This window comes from Larus michahellis, chromosome 4, assembly GCF_964199755.1.
Source record: "Larus michahellis chromosome 4, bLarMic1.1, whole genome shotgun sequence".
In the NCBI taxonomy this organism is placed as follows: Eukaryota; Metazoa; Chordata; class Aves; order Charadriiformes; family Laridae; genus Larus; species Larus michahellis.
In genome coordinates this window covers 92,899,221-92,919,463 of record NC_133899.1, presented here as the reverse complement: position 1 = coordinate 92,919,463, position 20,243 = coordinate 92,899,221, and the positions used below count along the sequence as shown (strand labels likewise).

The 20,243-nt window shown below is 55.7% G+C and overlaps 3 protein-coding genes across 10 annotated transcripts in view; 1 reads left to right on the top strand and 2 right to left on the bottom strand.

Annotated features, from left to right (window-relative positions):
- Nucleotides 1–4,405: 4,405 nt before the first annotated feature.
- On the bottom strand, nt 4,406–8,201 carry FEN1 (flap structure-specific endonuclease 1). 3 transcript variants are annotated; one of them, XM_074586542.1, is made up of 2 exons: nt 8,157–8,201; nt 4,406–6,787 (listed from the first exon to the last, which is right to left on the bottom strand). In XM_074586542.1, the coding sequence occupies exon 2, from the start codon at nt 6,784–6,786 to the stop codon at nt 5,638–5,640; it is 1,149 nt and encodes a 382-aa protein (XP_074442643.1). In that variant the 5' UTR covers nt 6,787; nt 8,157–8,201; the 3' UTR covers nt 4,406–5,637. The 3 variants fall into 3 exon arrangements, with proteins under 3 accessions (XP_074442643.1, XP_074442644.1, XP_074442645.1); XM_074586543.1 differs by having other exon boundaries at nt 8,057–8,178; XM_074586544.1 differs by lacking the exon at nt 8,157–8,201 and adding an exon at nt 7,177–7,224.
- Nucleotides 8,202–8,246: 45 nt separating this feature from the next.
- On the top strand, nt 8,247–9,709 carry TMEM258 (transmembrane protein 258). Its single transcript, XM_074586598.1, has 4 exons — nt 8,247–8,338; nt 8,821–8,930; nt 9,021–9,194; nt 9,561–9,709. Exons 1-3 carry the CDS (start codon nt 8,336–8,338, stop codon nt 9,145–9,147), a joined length of 240 nt encoding a protein of 79 aa, XP_074442699.1. The 5' UTR covers nt 8,247–8,335; the 3' UTR covers nt 9,148–9,194; nt 9,561–9,709.
- Nucleotides 9,710–11,436: 1,727 nt separating this feature from the next.
- The window catches only part of MYRF (myelin regulatory factor), a 75,287-nt gene continuing 66,480 nt past the window's right edge, over nt 11,437–20,243 (bottom strand). For 4 of the 6 annotated variants that reach the window (XM_074586486.1, XM_074586487.1, XM_074586490.1 and 1 more), the window contains 6 exons: nt 18,865–19,158; nt 17,690–17,777; nt 17,087–17,161; nt 16,830–16,932; nt 15,726–15,800; nt 11,437–15,490 (listed from right to left, as the gene is read on the bottom strand). In XM_074586486.1, the coding sequence (XP_074442587.1) occupies nt 15,404–15,490; nt 15,726–15,800; nt 16,830–16,932; nt 17,087–17,161; nt 17,690–17,777; nt 18,865–19,158 (722 nt within the window). In that variant the 3' untranslated portion in view covers nt 11,437–15,403. The remainder of the gene's footprint in view (nt 15,491–15,725; nt 15,801–16,829; nt 16,933–17,086; nt 17,162–17,689; nt 17,778–18,864; nt 19,159–20,243) is intronic. The other 2 variants (XM_074586488.1, XM_074586489.1) reach the window with 1 other exon arrangement.

The following is a 20,243-nucleotide window of genomic DNA, read 5'->3' as shown; positions in this document are numbered from 1 at the left end:
TTACACGTAATAGAAAGCTGTCGGCTGCACTCGTGGGAATCCAGGCGGCGTGGAGGAAAAAAAAAGAATAAAAATCACTTACCGTGGAGGCTCCACGCAGCAGAAAGAAAAGCGATGCCTTCGTTTTCAAACTACGCGCCACCTTGCACTCAGTATTTTTTCTCATCCAGCCCCTCCGGTGCCGGCTCCCCGCTCTTTCTAGCGGAGCGCAGCAGATGTTGGGAATCCTCCCCGCACCTGTGGCCTGGGCTGAGCGACACAGGACGGATTTCTCTTCTAATGCTGGGGAAAACTCCACTTTTGGATGACCCTAATGTCTCAATTCATGAGAATGTTTACTCCATAGCCAGCTCTGCTGTGGGGGATCCAAGGTCTCAGTGTTTTCGAGCTCGCCAGGTGCGGGGATGAGGAGGAGCGAGACCCGGGCGCTTGCCCCAAGCTGCCACATTTGATATAAATTAGAAAGTTTGCTGAATTTCTCTCTGTCTCCCCCTTTCTGGCTGCCATCCTGAGCACTCCTCGCCCCGGTGCCGGAGCCCTGAGCCCTTCCCTTCCTCCCGCAGCCGCAGCGCTCGCAGGGTCCCACATTGGCTGTCCCTGCGGGGATGCACGGCTTCCGCTGATGGAACGGGCTGAGTATAATCCTTGTGCATTTTATATCGGTATCGGGATTAATACCGGTTCTTTAGTATTATTGGTCATTATTTCGTCTTATCCTATTAAATCTGTTTATATTTCAACCCTGGTGTTTCCTTGCTTTCCCGGATTCCCCTTCGTGGGTGGGGAGGGGTCGTCGGGTGAGAGAATAATTGTCCGAACGACAATAAATGGTTGTGGGTGTTCTCCAACCGTTAACAGCCCGAAAGCCGTGCGGCTGGTATAAATAGTGGCACCGCTGTTAATTAATCAGGGCAGTGGGAATATCTGTTTCGAAGGGACGCTGCCTGTTTTGTGGGCGCTGCCTGGCAGCTTGCTCAGGCGCCGGGGAACGTGTTATTTCAGCGTCGTTCTCGGGGTTAGCGGTTCCTATCGGGGGCGGGGGGGGGAGGTGTATCTCACATCCGAGATCTGTCACCGGATTTAGGGGTTCCCCTCAAGGTGGGTATCTCAGGTTTGAGATCCATCGCTGCACTTTGCTTTTTCTGGTGCCAACCCAGATTTCTCACGTCTAGCTCCGTAACAGGCAGAAGTTTGCACTTTACAAATATTTATCGCCTTCCAACGCACCAGAAATAGCTGGTAGGATATTTCTAGGTTTTGGCTGCAGCTGCTTTTCCCTTCTTCTAACTGAATTTGTTTGGTTTTTTTCTTTTTTTATCTTCATACACAAAAATCCCGGACGGACCCACCCAGCCCTACCGCCGGGACCAAGCGCTCGCCTTCCGCAAAAGAGGATTAATATTGCAGCAGGGGCAGAAGCAGAAGCTCTGGGCTCTGTGGGGTGTTTTTATTCTTCCTGGAGAAAAATCCTAAAGGTTTTCGCACAGGCTGAGCCCTGCGTAACACACACATACACACATCCCCCACCACCCCCCCGGGCTACAGGTCTCCGTGTAGCTCCGTAGCACAGTCCTGCTCTTGCCTCCCAGCTGTCTGCCCCCATCAGTTTATAAGGGTTCAGGGCAGAAAAGCAGCTTTTCAAACGTTTTTGCAGAGGTTTTGTCACAATAAGATGGTGACACGGACCAAGAAAGCCTGAAGATAATGCCTAGAAATTCAGCCGTACGGAAAATGTACAGTCCAGGTGGTCCACACTACAAAAGCCTGAAGATAATGCCCAGAAACTCAGCCGTATGGAAAATGTACAGTTCAGGTCTATTCTGCTGATGAGTTTTTCTTCCCTGAATTAGTAAATTTGAAGGCTGGGGGTTTAACCTTGCTCTGCATTTGAAGCCCGAGCCTACGGCCCTGCTTTCCTGCGTAACGCCGCGTCCTTACCCAGCATCGGGATGCGGCTCCCTGTGGTTCGCACGCGAACCCCTGCCCTAAGGCAGAAAGGAGCAGCGCGATCCGTTTTCCTCCATTCCTCAGATGCCCCCGATGCTACGGGAGGAGGGAAGCGGCACTTTGCCGGTGGGACACTCGCAAATGAGACCGAGGAACGAGGCAGCTCCATCCGTTGAGGAGCAACGCTGGGGGCACCAGGCTTTTGACCCGAGCGGGTGACGCCGCCGTCCCAAAGGGCTGGCGCAGAGCGACAGCTTCTGGGTTTATTTATTTCTTTGGCCCTCACGGATAAAATCCCTGAAGGAAATCAGAGCGGAGCAAAGAGCTTCGTGCCAGCCACGGAAGGATCGTTAGAAATTCTCAGGAGGGTCTGGAAGAAGTTGGGACTCGGGCCCTGCCCCCCCTGCAGCAAACCGTGTGAGGCTCATTAACCTTTCCTGGCTCAGTGCTGATGTGGAGGGAGAGAAGTTTGGAAGTTTTGATCCGGGAAAGAAGCCGTATGAGGTGCTAAATAACGTTCAGTGGGATGCCAGGGCTTGGAATTCATTCTCCTGTTTGGGCTGTGCAACTTTAGAGCTTCGCTTCAACTACGCAGTTTAAGGCGGCTGAAAGCTGTAACCAAAGTCAAACGTGCACATAAATGGTTTTCTCTCCCTGCAGGTGGAACAGCTTTTATGGTTCAGACTTTAAAAAAAGAAAAAAAAAAATTATTTCTTAAGTTGGTCACCTCTGCGCCTGGAACTCACTATTGCGGCTTCACCGCCCGCCAGCCCGAAGGTTCAGAGCGCACCGCGCTCCTCAGCGCGACAGCACAAGCCAGGGGTACAGACACCAAACCGTGCTTCTGTCGTCACACTTAGGATTTCACTCGGAGTTCATTAGAGAAATCCCGTTCATTTAAAAGGCGGCTCGCTCCGCGCGCAGCCCTCGACGAAACAGTAGGCAGGGAACTTCAATGTTGGTCCTTTAAGTAAAGTAAAGGTACGTGAAAAGGCAGTTAAAACTTTCTTAAAATTGTCCCATCATCCCTGTCTCATTCCTTGAGATATTCTTTCTGTCATAGTAAGGTGATAGGTAATGATGTGATGAACTAAATCCTGGTCAGGAAGAGGAGGGCAGGAGGAAGGGCTGGAGCCCGGGGTCGGGCTGAACACGTAAAGTTTGCAGTTTCTTTGTCCTGCTGCTGATTTCGTTTATTTCCTCGCTATAAGCATTTTCCTGACTCTAAATACTCTATTATTTTTTTTTTTTTAAATCGTCTTTCATTCCCTCACCGCAAAACCAGCTTTCCATGTGGCCACCGTGGAAGTATTCACAGATAAAACAGGAATATTTAACCAAGAAGCTCCTGTTAAGACAAACTGCAGATGGAACCATTTAAGCCAGTACCCGCTGAGAAACCACAATTTGTCTTTACGGCGTTTTGAAATGAACTAACGCCAAGTCCTGAAATCTGAGTGGATAAAACGCCCGAACCGCTGTGACTTCCAGGTGAGCATCGGTTTACGGATAACCGATCTTAGCAACACCGCAGGAAAAACGTTATTTCAAGCAGTTTTCACCCATAGCTTTCTACACGTAATAAACACATTTCAAAAGATTAAGTATCTTCATTTGAAAATTATATAGTAGACAGTCTAGTGTGTATAATAGGGTACGGCTTACTATATATCCTACTACATAACATACAACAGAGCCTACTATATATGATAGCTATCGTATGAAGTATTGATATACCAGTATGACATATATTATTGATATTATATATCAGTAGTATAGCTTGCTTGGTATTATAATAGCGCAGGGATAACTTACCCTGGTGACCAAGTAAACCCGGATGGAAGGCAACGGGGTGGGGGGTAGGTGTGAGAGGGAGAGGGACGTGGTGGACACTAAATCATCCCAGCAGAGCCGGGCTTTCAAACCAACCCGCCCAGCAAGGCTGGACCTTAAAGCCTCCTGGGAAAACTTAGCCTGGGCTCCACTCCTCCATCGGAAGAGAGAAACCAGTGACAGGACCTTTGGAAGTTGCTTAAACTCTCTGAGCAGGTTCTTTCAGCCAAAGGGAAAAAGCTCGTTGCTCAGCGCGACAAGGATTCAGGGTCGAAAGCAGAAATGCTCACGGATAGAAGCCTTGTTAAAGACATAAATACACAGAACAGGTGATAAAACAACACCCCCCACACATTGTTGATTTTTAAAATCTGATTTTCCCTGCAGCACTTTCCTGCCTTTCTGGGTGCAGGTTCTGCAAGCGACGTGACGCAGTGACAGCGGCGTTGACGCTGGTGGAGGGCACCGACGTCCATCTCAAAGCACCGCGACTACAGCTGCCCTCGTTTGAAGCAGCCAGGCTTCCTCTTGCCAAAATATCTCCAGTTTAGGGCTTGGAATTAAGGTTAAGGCGAGACCCTGTGAAAAACCACCAGACCCGAGAAGCAGATTTGTTATTTTTGGGTGCTCTGCTCCGGGTGCCCCTTCCCACACACAGGGCAACCTGCAGCTGGGCAGAGGGTCCAACTCGAGAAGCTCTGTGCCTACAAAGCATCAAAAAACTACTGTTAACACCCGGATTAAAACTCAATTTTTCTGTATTCGGGCTTGTGCTTGATTTGTTGGCTGTTGTCACTAATAGCTTTTCCTCTAAACCCGCGATTTTTCCTTCAGCAACAAGGTTTAAGCTGCCTCTCCAGAGAATGAGAAACGCTATATTTGTGTATAAATTTTATTCTGAAAAACAAAACCCGGCACAGCGCTTTGACAAGACGGAAAGACTATGCAAAATACAGAATAAAATAAACTAAGAAAAAAAAAAAAAAAAAAAGAGGCACTATCTTCTTTTCATCCGAGTCTGGGACCTGTCTCTGTGTGTACAACGCGGAAGGATGCCTCGGGAAATCAGGGAGTGAACAGGCTTCCATGCTAGGTTGATCGATATTTTTCCTTTTTTAAACATAAACCAGAACCTAGCAACAAAATTCAGGCTTGGAGAGCTGCAGTCACAGCTCAGTTTGTCCTCGGTTTGTGCAGTAAGAGGGGGCCAGAACTTTGGTGGAATTGGGATTACAATTTTTCTATTTTTTTTTTTTTTTTATATAAAGAAAAGTGACTACACTAAGGGAAGAACCTATACCCAATCTTCATTAAAGGGAGAGGTTCACCTCATTATTTCAAGTCTCCCTCCCAACTCCAGCTTGCCTTCCATTCACATCTCCCCAGTTTCTCCTTCGCCTCCGCTGCTTGCACCCACCTCTTTGTGGATGGATTGTGGAGGCAGAAACCTATCGTTTCTACCCAATTCGCTCTCCAGATGTTCAATTTTTCATTTCTTAAAGCAGAGGGGGTGTTTGCGATCAGCACCTCCCTTTAACTCCGCAGCCTGGGTATCGTCTCCGCTCCCTGTGGCCTCCTCATCACGTCCCAAACCGCTGAATGCAGCTCCCTGGTTCCTCCCCCCTTTAGACCCCCCCCACGCCACAGTTCCTTCTTCTCTCCCAGCCTCGTACGTTACTACTGCTGCGCAGGAAGATGCTTCTCTGATTCACTAACCTAGCCTTGTTGGGAAGCGCTTTAGCAACATCCTTCCTAGCACTAACACGCAGGACAGAAAAGACGACCATTTGTTATTAGCCTAAAACTCCTGTTTTAACAGAAAAACCAATCACAGGGGTTTGTGGTCGGCCAGTCTGGCTATTTTCCCTTTTTGGTCTTTGCGGCTGAGGCGTTGTTGGTCTTGGCTTTCTTCTTCGCCGACCCCTTGGTCTCTGGCTCTTTGCGCTTGGCTGACGTGATGGAACCCGTCACCTTGAAGAAGTCGTCCAGCCGGCCCTGCGTGCTGCCCTGCCGGCTTTTGCTCAGCCTCTTGACCCCGTTGCGGATCCGCTCTTCGTTGAACTGCTTCTCCCCGCACATGAACTGGACGAGCTGCTCTTCATTGGGCTCGGTCCACTTCAGCTCAACGGTGTCAGGGTCGACCACGTCAGGCTCTAGAAAGAGCTTCTGGGCCTCTTTGTGCAGCCAGTTCTCAGGCAGAGGGTACTTCTTGGTGTCTATCTGCTGAACGATCTTCTCAATGCTTTTGTGCTCCTTGATGAGCTCGATAGCACGCTTGGGCCCAATGCCGCGGATGCTCTCGCAGTAGTCACAGCCCAGGAGGATACACAGATCAACAAACTGCTCCCAGGTCAGGTCAAGATCCTGCAGAATACGGTTCAGGTGAAACTCCTGGATGGGCAGCTTCTTCGTCTCGCTGGCAGTAAGATGCCGCATCAGCACAGGACTACCGAAGGTCAGGCAATCCATGTCTTCTGTGGCAGCCGCATAGACCTTCCCGGCCTTCACCAAGGTAGCGCAGCTGGCTTCAGCCTCCCCTGGCGCCTCCACGTAGGGGATGCCCATCAGCGTTAGTAACTTCTTGCACTCATCATTGTGCTGCTGGGTCACCTTGACCAGCCTCTTGCTGTACTTCTCAATGTTCTCCTCCTCTCCGGCCTCCTGAGCCTCCTGCAGGTGTTTCTCGGCCTCAGCCCGGCGCTCAGTCCGCTTTGAGAGCTCCCCTGACTTCAGCTGCGGGGGTTTGCCGTCGAAGACGTAAACCGGCTTGATGCCATTCTCCACCATGCGGATGGTCCGGTAGAACATGCCCATCAGGTGGCTCGTGGTCTCACCCTCCTCATTCTGCAGGACGTCAGCTCCCTGCCGCACAGCGATCAGGAACTGGTAGATGCTCATGGAGGCATCTATAGCTACCTTCCGGCCAAAGTAAGACTTGATGTCATTCTCCCGGATGGCGCCAGGAGCCACGTCGGCAATAAGCTTGGCCAGGCCATGGATTCCCATCCTGGGGGACAGAAAAGGGGATGCTGGGATCAGCCTCTGCACACACACAGTGCTGGGGGAAGTTGTGGGTTAACAGCTGGGCTGTGGGGGTGGAAGCCAGGTAATGGCAGCCAGTGGAAGCCACAGCCATGGGGTAATGGTTCGCAGGGGAAGCACTAGAGATTGTAGGTTGTTGGGGGTTTTTTTTGGTGTGTGTATGGTTGGACTCAATGATCTCAAAGGTGCTTTCCAACCATGAAGATTCTATGATTCCCTGGCTTCCAGCCTCAGCCTACCCAGCACACCATTACCCTCCACTTCCTTCCTCAGCCTCCTACAGCCCAGCCCCTCTCCCCATCACACCTCACCCTCCCCTCTCCCCACCATGATAACCATCCAGGCCCCATTTACCTGCCCTGTTCCAACCTCCCAGCTCCACCATTACCACCCTACCTACTATGAATTCTCTATACCACAGCCTCGCCAGGCCTGCCATTAACCCCTACTCCCGCTTCACCCTCTGCCAGCATGCCATTCCCTATCCCCCTTCCATTATTCCCCAATTCCCACCCTGGCATCTCCCAGTCTGCCATTCCCACCCCTCCTCCTTAGAGCCCGCCATTATCCTCCTCCTCCTCATCATAACCTCCCCCAACCACTAACCCTCCTGCCTTTCTGCTACAGCCTCTCCGGGTCCACAGATACCCGCCCCGGCTGCCATTATTCCCCCCAGGCCCGCCTCAGCCTCTCCAGTCGCCACCCACCCCCGGCCCCGGGCCCACTTCAGCCAACGGATACCGCCCCCCTTCCTGCCTCCACCAGCCGCCACTACGTCCTCCCCTAGGCCTGCCTCAGCCTCTCCAGCCACCCCTATTTCCCCCAGGCCCGCATCAGCCTCCCCCAGTCGCCATTACCGCCCCCCCACCCCTGGCCCCGGCCCACCTCAGCCTCTCCCACCGTCCGTTATGCCCTCCCCGGGCCCTCTTCAACCTGCCCCAGCTACCATGATCCCCCCCCACCCCAGGCCCACCTCAGCCTCTCCAGCCACCGCTATCCCCCCCTTCCGGGCTCGCCTAAGCTCCTCCAGCCGCCGCTATTCCCCCCTCAGCCCACCTAAGCCTGCCCCAGCCACCCTTATTCGGCCACAGGCGCTCCTCAACCTACTCTAGCCGCCATTATCCCCACTCCTAGGCCCGCCTCAGCCTCTCCAGCCGCCATTATCCGCTCCCCCCCCCGGCCCGTCTCAGCCTCTCCAGTCGCCATTATCCCCTGTAGGCCCACCTGAACCTACCCCAGCCACCATTATCCTGCCATGCGCCCTTCTCAGCCTGCCCCAGCCACCATTATCCCCACTCCCAGGCCCGCCTCAGGCTCCCCGCTGCCACCATTACCCCGCCGCTCGCTCCCGCGCTCCAGCCGCAATGCCTGCCGGGAGCCGGCGCAGCCAATAGCCAGGCGGCTCCCGCTCGCCCCGCCCACCCTTCCCGGCATTCCCCGCTCCCGCTCTCCCTTCCCCTTCCGGAGCGGAGGCGACGTGTCGGAGCAGAGCGGGAGCCGGTACCGGGGCGACATGGTGAGGGACCGGGACCGCGACCGCGATCTGGGAACCGGGGTCGTCGGTCGCGACTGGGGGCCGGGACTCGGGACCGGGGACCGGGAATTGAGGCTAGGAATCGAGGCTAGGAATCGAGGTTGGGGCTGCCACTATGACCGGTGGCCGGGACTCGGGGCCGGGCACCGGGGGCCGGGTACCGGGGCCGGGTACCGGGGCCAGGCACCGGGACTCGGGGTCGGGGCCGCAGCAAGGGACTGGGGGCCGGGACTCGGGGTCGGGGCCGCAGCAAGGGACTGGGGGACGGGACTCGGGGCTGGGGCCACCACTGTGACCGTGGGCCGTGACGGGGGGCCAGGGCTCCGGACTCGGGGCTGGGGCCACGATGGAGGACCGGTGCTCGGGACTCGGTGCCGGGGCCTTGGGACTGCAGTGGGAGGTCAGATGCCGGGACCAGGACTCGGCCTGTGGTGGTGCCCCTGACCTTCGCCATGTCCCCGCAGGAGCTGGAGGCGATGAGCAGATACACCAGCCCGGTGAACCCGGCCGTCTTCCCGCACCTCACCGTGGTGCTGCTGGCCATCGGCATGTTCTTCACCGCCTGGTTCTTCGTGTATCCCTGGGCTGGAGGTGGGGGCGGGGGAGGCGGGGGGTCCCCTCACCTCGCTCTGCTGCCGTTCGTGCCTTAACCCCCCGGCTGCAGCTACGAGGTGACTTCTACCAAGTACACGCGGGACATCTACAAGGAGCTGTTGATCTCGCTGGTGGCCTCGCTCTTCATGGGCTTCGGGGTCCTCTTTCTGCTGCTGTGGGTCGGGATCTACGTCTGAAGCTCGGGCGGAGGAGCACCGGCACTGCCTGGGGAACTCCTGCGGCTGTAAGCGCCCTGAGGGCCTAATGTTTGGGGTGGGGGGTGGAAATGTAGCCCTGTGACAGCTGATCTTGACAAAAGCCACCTTTTTTGGGGTGTAAAGTTAAGATGCGCAAAAGGCTGTGCTGTCATCCCCTCTGCAGCCTTTGGGATTAAGCATGGCGGCTACTCCAAGTCGGGTGGCTTATATGGGGAGTGCTCCTGTGCCTGTCTGTTCCCTCTTAGCAGAACTGGAGTTCGTCCCCGTCTGAGGCAGGAGAGAAACGTGTGTGCTGGGTATTGTCCCTTCGTCTGTGGCTTTAGTAGCAGCAGAGTCCGGCTCTGGTGCTGCCCCGGCCTCACCGACCTCCTTCATCTCTCCTTTGGTTCTAGGTGGGAAGACCTGCAGAAGCTCTTTTTTTATATTTCTTTTATACTTCAACATCAAAGTCCGTGTCAGGCACGGACTGTGCCGCTGTCGAGCGATTTCCGCCCACCCAACAAACCAAACCTGAATAAAACTGCCTCTGTGATGCACTTGCCTTTGGACTCACGGTTTGTCTTTTAGAGAGTGTTTGTTTTTTTTTTTTTTTTTTACCTGCCTTTTCCAAACCACTTGGATATTGGCATAAGATCCATGTGCCATGGGGTGGGCCCTGTGTTTATCAGAGATTTCCACAACTGCGTCTGCCCAGAAGTGTTTCAGTGCCACCTTGTGCCCTAGTGCAGCAAGACTTTAGAAAATAAGGCTTTCTTCCTAAGCCTGCTTTTATATCCCTCAACCTTCCTTACCGTCTCATCCCCTTGCCCTTTTGCTGGCACGCTGTGCCCGTTCTCGTCCCGAGCCAGCGGCGGTGGCCCCTCGCAGAGCGGAGAGGGACAGTGTGGCAGATGCACCCGCCCCGTCGAAGCCCCGACAAGGATCAGACCTGACGAAAGCCCGCAAAAAAACCAAACAAAGACCCAATGGAAAACTTCCCACCACAGCTTTGGTCATGCCCACGTGGTGGTGGGCGTTTCGGTTGAAAGGTGACTAAGTTGGGGTCTTCAGCTGATGGGGGGGGGGGGTTACACATACGATCACAGGTCAGACTTGAATTGGGTATAAATGGGGCTCTGCAAGAGCCGTTTCGAGTCGGTCTCCCTCAGAGCAGCGGGTCTGTGGTCAGGGGCTGTCCCTGTGGATTGTGACACCTTCCACGGTTCATCTTCTGTCAGATTGAGGGATGCATCTTATCTAGGTGAACGATTATGCGCATTTTGGGTCATTGACCATAAACCTTAAGAATTCTTAAGTCGGTAGTGTAGTATTACCTCCCGAGCGCCATCCTGACCCTGGGGCTTGTTAATGTTTGTTGGAGTCTCAAAGCGGCTCCGGTTAGATTAGAACTTAGTTTGATTTTTGTCACCAACTTGTAAAAATAAACCCTGTTTTTAGTTTGTTATTTGGTCTGCCCCGGTTTGGGAGGTTCTGGGACAGGCAGGGACAGCTCTGAGGTGGTTCACTTACCGTCAGCAGCGCCTGGGGCATCTCCTGCGGTAGAAACGGAGCTGATGGAAGCACCCGACCCTGCTTTTCAGCCGGGCTCCGTGCTCCTGAGGCGCGGAGATGGTGGCGGTGGCCGCGCGGACCGTCCCCTGGGTGAAACGGTGTTCGTGGAACAGTCTCTGGCCGGGGTTCCCGGGTCACGCGCTGGTGTGGCTCCTCGGACGCAAAGCGAGAATAATGCCGGTCTGGGGGGCACCGCGGGGGGAGATACAAGCCGAGTTTGTGGGAAAGGAGTTTTTTTTGGGGAGGAATGTTTGAGGAGTACCAGGCAGAATAACCTTACGGCTGGATGCGCCCTTCGGTTAAGCAGTGAATTAAGTGCGTTGCCTATGAAAGAGGAGTTTATGGTACGCACAACTGCATTTTTATAGGTAGCTTTGGATTTACAGCCCGGCTTTCAGCAATTAGATTTCCAAATGAGAAATTCAACAGGTAGCTTAGAGATTTAAAGCCCTTATTTCCTCTTTGGGAAGGAAGCTTTCCCTCTGCGGATGCTCGCGGATGCCTCTGGCTCTGGCCCTGACCTCTTTTTTTATACCCCTTCGAAAGCTGCGAGAGCCGCGGGCTGGGGCTGTTCTCACCCTGACCCGCATGGGCACGTCTGGAAAATCCCGCTAATTAATGACACGGGGGTTTCTCCGTCCTCTGGGAAGCGGTTTTACAGCTACTGGAGGGAAAGACGGTTATTTCAGCAAGGGAGGAATGCGCCAGGAGCCATCCTTGGATACAAAGCGGTATTTATATATTTATTTATATGGGCATATTTACCTCCAGCATAAAACAAAGTCTAAATAAGCCAAACAAACAAACCAAAAAAAAAAAAAAAAAATGGGGAATCCGGAGAGTCGGCACTCAAATTCAGCAAAATATAAATATAAATCAGAAAGAAAGGGGGGGGAAACCACGCTTGTTCCCCACGAATAAAAACCGATAATCAATAATAACCTGCTAAGAATGCAACTCTACAAACTCGCTGGCAATATACAGTGATTAAAGCTGTGACAGCAACATTTAAACCAAACAAATTAGTGCTTTACTTTTTTTTTTTTTTTCTTTTTTTTTTTTCTTTTCCTTCCTTAATTCTTGCAGCGGTGGCATAGTCTCTATTTACAGGCTTTAAGCTCTTTTCAAACGGTAGGACAGAATGTTTGCGAATTTGCTTTTGAAACAAACTCCGAAGCAGCCAGACTTTGGCGAGTGGCTTCGTTTCCACGCTTGTCTTCCTTCCTGCCGGGAATGTCTCGAGAGATGAAGCGTCTGGTTTCCAGCGGGAAGAGTGGGGTTTGTTTTTTGTTTTTTTTCTTTTTTTTCCCCCAAGCTGTACGGCTGGAGACATCGGCTCAGAGCTCCCTCCGTCTCTACGCCGGGAAAGGCCTGATTGTGAACTCTCTCGTTACTGATTGGGGATGGGGAACGCGGCTTCACTGAGGGGGGGAAGTTCCTTGGGGGGACTCTACGCAACCAGATCTTTTCCGCGGGCTTCGGCCCAATCCCGTGACCCTTAAATAATTACGGAGCCCCCCCTGAGCTCGTTTCTGCCTTGCTGCGCAGCGGCCGGCGGAACTGGCGCACGCTTTGCGGTAGAGTTTAAGACAAAAAAAAAACAAAACAAAAAACAAAATCCTATTTGCGATATAAGATGCTAAAAACGCATTCTGAATCCTTCTCCTCGTTCGATCCCAGGGATCGCTGTCTGCCCGGTGCTGCTCCGCTGTCAACCCGCCGTGCGTGGGCAGGGCCGGCTTCTGCACTGCAGGTGTTGCCTCATCTCAGTTCTTAAGCTAACCGGCCACCGGTTTTGAGGCACGCGGCATTTTACGCCCGCGTGGGAAACCGCTGGTCCCTCGCGCTGTCCTGGCAGCAGAAAAAGGCACTGGGGATGTCTCCGTAGCCCTCAGCCACTTGGTTTGCCAGTGGCCCTGGTTAACGCCATGGCTGAGCGTCGCAGGGACACCCGAGAGACCCCATCTCCTCTTGGGCCACGCCGCTGCCGGCGCGTTTCTTAACGATTGATTGATTCCTCCCCTCCAGGAGCGGCTTTTCCCGGGGCGAGATGTACTCCTGGGTCTCTGCTGACCTCGGCCAGGGCCACCAGCCAGGAGGTGGCTTCGTGGTGGCCCTCGCAGCACCGCCCGGCACCTCTTCAGGGGCTACAGGCGCGCAGGGGCGTTTAGCCCAGCTCGACAACGCAAGGGAGAACGGCGGGTCTGGGCACGCTACGTCTCAGCTGAGCAGGCGTCGAAGAGCACGTGGCATCGCTCGCCTGAATAAGGTCGTGCCAGCCCGGGCCACTGATTGCCAAGTGGAGAATAAAAGCTGCCAAGAAAGTAACTTCCCAGATTAAGCACAAAAAAAAAAAAAAAGCTCAGGGCAGGCGGAGGGAAGAGCGCTGGGCGGCCTCTCCAGAAGGCTACGGCGGAGGCTTTCCGTCCCAGTTGCAGGGAGAAATGGAGAAACGGGGAGAAATGGAGAAGCCTGCTGAGCATGGAGCTGACCTGCTCGTGTGCAGGTACCTTGGGACCTCTTGCTTTCCTGCTGAGCTCCCCAAATTTGGGCAGTCCCCCATTTTCACTCCTGTTTGGCTGCCTGGAATTTCCCTGCTGGCCCCCTGGCTCTGCCTGCCCAGGCTTCGGTGCGTTTTAATGCCTGGAGAGCGTCACACCCAGGTCTAGTTAAGCGTTTGGTGACCGTAGGCGTAGAGCAGGAATGGAAAACCTGACCTTGAAACCGCCCTACAAATAAAAAGCCTTCGGTGGCGGGGACACCAGCTCCTGGCGCAGTCACAAGGGACGAGCTCAGGAGTTCTGAGCCGGGTGACGGGAGACAAAGCCGCTCCCTGGGCTGCGGAGAGAAGCCCACGTAGGGTCCCACGGGGTGCGCGCAGGAACCATCTCTCTATCTGGATTTAAAAAAAGAAAAAAAAAAAAAAAAAAGACCTTCGCAGCTTGTTTCTCCGGAGCCGCGGCAGCAGCCACGCGCTCCTCCGTGCTGGTAACGGGACGGCAAAGGGATCGCTCACAGAATGCTTAGAGGCAGAAGGGACCTCAAAGAGTCCATCTCCATCGGCTCCGCTGAAAGCCACAAAAACGCAGCAGCCGGAGCCTGATGCCGTTTCCCAAAACTAGTTTGGTTTGGGTTGCCAACGTCCAGCGCCGGAGCTGCGCGGGACAAGGCGTGCTCTTCTCCGAAGCCAGCTTTAGAGCCCTCCGGGAGCGGCGAGCGGCGTTTCCCCCTCACCGCCCTTCCCCAGCTGCTGCTTCCTTAGAGAAATGTCCCTCCGACACAAGGACCTGGGGGGTGGCTCGGCCTCCGGGGACGCAGGTGGCTCCGTCTTTAGGGACGGGGAGGAGGATGGGCACCGGGCAGCCAGTCTGACGCCTCCCGGCACCGCTGGAGCTGTCAAGCTTTTAACATGGAGCTTAGCAGTGTCCCCCACCCCCACTTTGGTTTCCTACGCCAGACACGCGTGGCTCAACAGGGACAGAATTTAGAGACCCATTTTTATACTGCTTAAACGGCCCCCCCCCCCCTCCCCCCGCAAAATAATAAAAATTCAGTAGTTTAGCAAGTTAAGAACTTGTAACAGTAAAACACCCCAAATACACTCAACATAACTGCTCTCCGACAGCGAGGGCCCGCGGTCGCTGCCGTTCCCCGCTTTAGGGGGAGGACCAGCCTTTTCGGCGCCTGGCGGAGATCCGTTAGCCAGGGTGGGGTGCAGCGGAGCCACGTCACGCGTCCCCGGCCACCCGGCCGTGCTCTGCCGGTGGTCTCGCCTCTGCACGTCTGGGCAGATGTGGCGGTGCTGGCTGGAGGGACGAAGCGGGCGGCTCCACGCGCGCCGCGAGAGGCCGCGCGCGGCTGCCAAGTGAAAACTAAAAACAGGTCCCACGACGCTTTAATGCAGGTGACTCCCGGTGAGGTTTTTTTCTCCCCTGGGTTGATGGCAAGTGGCCCCACACACGGTTTGGCCCGGGCACAGCCGCAGCAGCGCTTTTTTTAGTGGGGTTCTTGGGTTTCTCCAGCGGATACGGTGAAAGTTAAGAGTACGGTGAGGAGGGGGACAGACAGGGCTGACGTCGAAGCTGCACCTTCGCTTGTTGTCCACAAAGGACAGTCCGTCGGTGGGTCCTGGGGTCTCCGGGGGGGGGGGTATTCTGTAGAAAGAACAGCAACTCCAGTGTACGACTTCCAGTACGTCCAGGCACAGCCTCCCTTTCCAGGCCAAACTCCAGCGTTTCGCTCTCGGAAAGGGCTCCAGTGTCGAGCAATTTCCAGTGTCGTGAAGAACCGATGCGCCGCATCTGGGACGGCTGGGCCAGTACAGGATGGAGCTCCCGTCCCCGTTCAGTCCAGTGTAATTGCTTTCAAATCCAGTGTGGCAAAGGGAGGGAGAAGCGACGGAGGACACGGGCGTCCCCATAAAGGGAAGGAGAGAGGGATTTCGGGTGGGGGGGTGGGAGCTGGCGCGAGGTGAGCCCAGGAGGTCCCACGGGGCTGGTTGTGTGTCCCTGCTTCAGTGCCTTGTGTCACCAGCCACAACCAAACCAGCTCCGCGTCCCCCCCGCAGCAGCCGGGGGGGAGGGGGTAAAGTGGGGCTGGGGGCTAGTGGAGGAGGGTGTACAGGACACCAGTGTCACCAGTCCCCCTCCTCTCTCCGACCAGAGGGCACTGGTGCTGCCAGGACTCACTCACAGAGCCAGTAAAACTGGAAATAATAGTCAGTGAAAAGGTGGCCCATCTGCTCGGGGGCAGTGCTGCAGTTGGCTCGGCCCTGGGAGAGAGCGAGAAAAAGAGTTTAGGGACAGGGGTAGGGAGTTGGGCGTGAATTATGTGCTGGGGGCAGAGAAAAATCACCACCCCCCCACCCCCCGCCACTACCCATGGAAGGCAACAGCCACGATGGAGGCTCTCAGGGCAACGTGGCCACTAAACCTGCCGTGGTCCCATTGTTCTCCTGCCTCTCAGCCCCGGGCCAGAGGGGAGACGAAGCAGGTGCTGGTACTCACAGGCTGCGCCACTCGGAAGTGGTAGGTGAACTCCTGGAAAGACATCATCACGAGAGGCCAGCGGTGCATCGTTTCCTAGGGAAGCAAACGGAATAGCCGGGATGAGAGCGGGGCTGAGTGTCAGGGGATGTTCTCCTGGGCCGGACCCACTCTGCGCGGGTCCCACACAACCCAGCAACCTCTCCAGGGTCAGCAATAGAGCTGGGCTGGAGCACTGCGTCCAGCTCTGGGCTCCCCGGGTCAAGAGGGACAGGGAACTGCTGGAGAGGGGACAGCAAAGGGCTACCAAGATGCTGAGGGGACGGGAACATCTCTCTGATGAAGAAAGGCTGAGGGATTTGGGTCTCTTCAGTCTGGAAAAAAGACGACTGAGGGGGGACCTTATCAAGGCTTGTAAATACTGAAAGGGGGGGGTGTCAGGAGGATGGGGCCAGGCTCTTCTCAGTGGTGCCCAGGGACAGGACAAGGGGTGACGGGCACAAACTTGACCATGGGAAGTTCCATCTGGACACGAGGAGGAACTTCTCTGCTGTGAGGGTGGCAGAGCCCTGGCACAGGCTGCCCAGAGAGGTGGGGGAGTCTCCGTCTCTGGAGACATTCAAACCCGCCTGGAGGCGTTCCTGTGCCCCCTGCTCTGGGTGACCCTGCTCTGGCAGGGGGCTGGAGGGGATGATCTCCAGAGGGCCCTGCCAACCCCTGCCAGTCTGGGATTCTGTGATTCTGAGAGGGGCCAGGAGGGGAAGAAGGGTCTGATGCAGGCTCCATGGATGCAGACCTGCAAAATCCCCCCCTGAAGGGCTTTCATCAGGATTCATTATGGCAGTTTACAGCCCGGTCTTCTCCCCACAGCCCTGGGGCTCGTGCGGAGGGGGTGGGTGCGATGATCTCCTATGAGTGACCACATGTATCAGGTTTACAGAGCCCTCCCTGGTGGGGCTGCAAGGATGTCTGAGGGTCGTTGACGTTAACCAGTGCAGAGTGCGGCTATGTTTGAGCACGAATTCCCCGTGCTGCCCTAGCCAGGCTGCCGTAATCCCTTCTGGAGGGCTGGGATGTGCTGGGATGACACAAACACATGGATTTTGTGAGCTGTACCCTCCCTACCTGTGCGTCTGTGGCATCGGTGGAGGTGTTGGTGCTCGCAGCATCCTGGCAGGGGTCGTTGGAGACGAGGCCACAAAGGGAGATGGACACGGCGGAGGAGGAGCTGGGGAGACAAGACACAGTAAAGACGCTGGAAGGGGAGCAGCCTCTGCCATCTCTTCCCTAGCTCAAGCAGGAGACACCGTGGCCACAGGGCACAGTATCCAGCTGAGTTCAGGGGTCCCAAAACACCGAAGAGCTGAGCCCGGTCCACTCACTTCATCTCCAGGGTCAGGTTGGTGTTCACTGCTGTCAGCTGGTTGACAGGGATGCGGTAGGTGAAGTTTCCAGTCCTAGGGACACAGAGAGAGCGTTAGACCTCACCACGGCGTTTCCGGCGGCTCCGAGATGGTCAAACCAGGACCCAAAGCCTCCGTTGGGCTGAGACTTCAGAATGGAGGGCTTCCCATGGACGAGCTTGTCACCAAATACCACCCTCCTGCACTCTGAGCCCCTCTGCCCAAGGAGCAGCATGGGCTGACGTGGGGGTTGGCAGAAAATGGCCCAAGGCTCCCGGAGCTGCCCATCTTTGGGGAGATTTAGACTGGATATTACAAAAAATTTTTACACCGAAAGGGTTGTTAAGCATTGGAACAGGCTGCCCAGGGAAGTGGTGGAGTCACCATCCCTGGAGGGATTTAAAAGACAGGTAAACATGGTGCTGAGGGACGTGGGTTAGTGATGGTTTTGGCAGTGTTGGGTTGATGGTTGGACTTGATGATCTGAAAGGTCCCTTCCAACCTAGACGATTCTATGATTCTATCTTCCGCTTCCCCTGGAGATCCCACCGACGCGCTGGCAGCCGGCCTTGCCTCACTCACCTGCAGGCGTCGGCGGCTGCGCAGTACTGGGACTGGATGGCCATATTGATCTCCGTGATCCGGATGGAGTGCAGCACTGGGCTTGGCCCTGCGGGTGGGAAAACAGGCTATTTAGGGTGGACAAAGGGACGGCAGCTGGGGTACCCCGAGCGAGAAGGGCTGGAAGGGGACGCCTGGCACTGAGACCACCTTTCCTCATCACCCCCTCATCAGAGAGGCGGTGAGATTGCTGCAAGACAGCGCTAACACCGTGTCCAGGCGTGGAGAACCAGGAGAAGGGGTGCCCCGGACTCTGTCAAGGGCTGGTCATCAACATTCCTTTCTCTCCGCTGCCGGCATGACCGAATCTGCGCATTTCTTCCTCTAGAGCTGACTTAGAAATGGCCGAGCAAACCGAGCTGGGGGTAAGAATGGAGATGCCGGTATGGCAGCCTCAGAAAGGAACTAGCCACGGGCTAATATGAACTGTGTCCAGTTCTGGGCTCCCTGGTTCAAGGAGGACAGGGAACTGCTGGAGAGGGGACAGCAAAGGGCTACCAAGATGCTGAGGGGACGGGAACATCTCTCTGATGAAGAAAGGCTGAGGGATTTGGGTCTCTTCAGTCTGGAAAAAAGACGACTGAGGGGGGACCTTATCAAGGCTTGTGAATACTGAAAGGGTGGGTGTCAGGAGGATGGGGCCAGGCTCTTCTCAGTGGTGCCCAGGGACAGGACAAGGGGTGACGGGCACAAACTTGACCATGGGAAGTTCCATCTCAAGACGAGGAGGAACTTCTTTGCTGTGAGGGTGGCAGAGCCCTGGCACAGGCTGCCCAGAGAGGTGGGGGAGTCTCCGTCTCTGGAGACATTCAAACCCGCCTGGAGGCGTTCCTGTGCCCCCTGCTCTGGGTGACCCTGCTCTGGCAGGGGGCTGGAGGGGATGATCTCCAGAGGGCCCTTCCGACCCCTGCCAGTCTGGGATTCTGTGATTCTGTAATATGGCCAGACGGGGGGCAGCATGGGGGAGGAAGGGCAGGGCTGGAGGTCAAACGCACTGGGAGAACCGGGGGCAAACAAGCTGCAGGATGGGGACGCAGCGAGAGCTGTGCACGGCCAGATGAGCCCCAGCTGGTTGAGGAAACCCCGGGAGAGGACCACGGTGCTGCTGCAGGGAGAGAAGATAGGGGTCCACCTACCATCCGTGCCGGGATCCTGCGTGCGGGGCCACTCGCTCACCGGCTGCTTGATGCTGCGCTGCTGCCGGCTCTGCCCCAGCGGGGAGTTGCTGCGGGAGAGCGAGAGGTTGGAGATGTACTTGGATTTGGCCTGGAGGTGGGTGAAGGGGGAGGAGGGGCTGGCATTGGGGCTGCCGAAGCTCTGAGACCTGTCAGGCGTCTTTGGCCACTTGGCGTAGGAGGTCGCTTTCCCGGTGATGCCCCTGGATTTGGCTTTGATATTTGTCACCGGCAGGAGTGAGGTCTGGCTTTGGTCTGGGGAGAAAAGGCAGAGAAAGGTTGTGCTGGGAGACGGAGAGAAGCTGGAAGGACTCCCGACCTCCGAGGCCAGTGCAGAGAGAACAGCTCTGCCACCTCTGCGTTTGTCCTGTCCCCTTGTCACCTCCTGTCTTAACCCCCCGGTGAGTCGCTGAGGCTTCCCAGCCTCTGTGCCTGCACGGGATGGTGGGATCGTGGTGGGAAAAGGTGGCAAAAGGACTTGGGGCTACTGGTGGCTGAAAAACTGGACATGAGCCAACGATGTGGGCTCGCAGCCCAGAAGGCAAATCACGTCCCGGGCTGCATCAAAAGAAGCGTGGCCAGCAGATCCAGCGAGGGGATTCTCCCCCTCTACTCCGCTCTGGGGAGACCCCACCTGGAGTCCTGTGTCCAGCTTTGGAGTCCTCAGCACAGGAAGGACACGGAGCTGTTGGAGCGGGGCCAGAGGCTGGGAGGGCTGGAGCCCCTCTGCTGGGAGGACAGGCTGAGAGAGCTGGGGGGGTTCAGCCTGGAGAAGAGAAGGCTCCGGGGAGACCTTATAGTGGCCTTCCAGTACCTGAAGAGGGCCTACAAGAAAGCTGGGGAGGGGCTGTTTGCAAGGGCGTGTAGCGACAGGACGAGGGGCAATGGTTTAAACTAGAGCAGGGCAGGTTTAGATTAGACATTCGGAAGAAGTTCTTTACACTGAGGGTGGTGAGACACTGGCCCAGGTTGCCCAGAGAGGGGGTGGAGGCCCCATCCCTGGAGACACTCAAGGCCAAGCTGGATGAGGCTCTGAGCAACCTGATGTAGTTGAAGATGTCCCTACTCACTGCAGGGGGGTTGGACTAGATGGCCTTTAGAGGTCCCTTCCAACCCAACACATTCTATGATTCAAAGCAAACAGAGGAAGGAGGCCAGACTGCGAGGGATGGCTGCTCGGGCACGCTGGCCAGCCCGGCGAAACATCTCATGACTTCGTGCTGGCAGCTCCAAAGTCCTTTCAGGCCGCCCCTTTACGACCGGCAGCGTGATTGCAGATGTCTGACCCATATCAGAAGGGTCCTCAGCCTAGCAGCCCCGCTTTGCTCCGCAGCTGCCCA

What these genes read in the sequence shown, in the direction of transcription:
- FEN1 (XM_074586542.1), bottom strand. Translation starts at nt 6,786, where the DNA reads ATGGGAATCCATGGCCTGGCCAAGCTTATTGCCGACGTGGCTCCTGGC.
- TMEM258 (XM_074586598.1), top strand. An exon ending in TTCACCGCCTGGTTCTTCGT is followed by an intron (nt 8,931 to 9,020) that starts GTATCCCTGGGC and finishes CCCCGGCTGCAG; the next exon opens with CTACGAGGTGACTTCTACCA.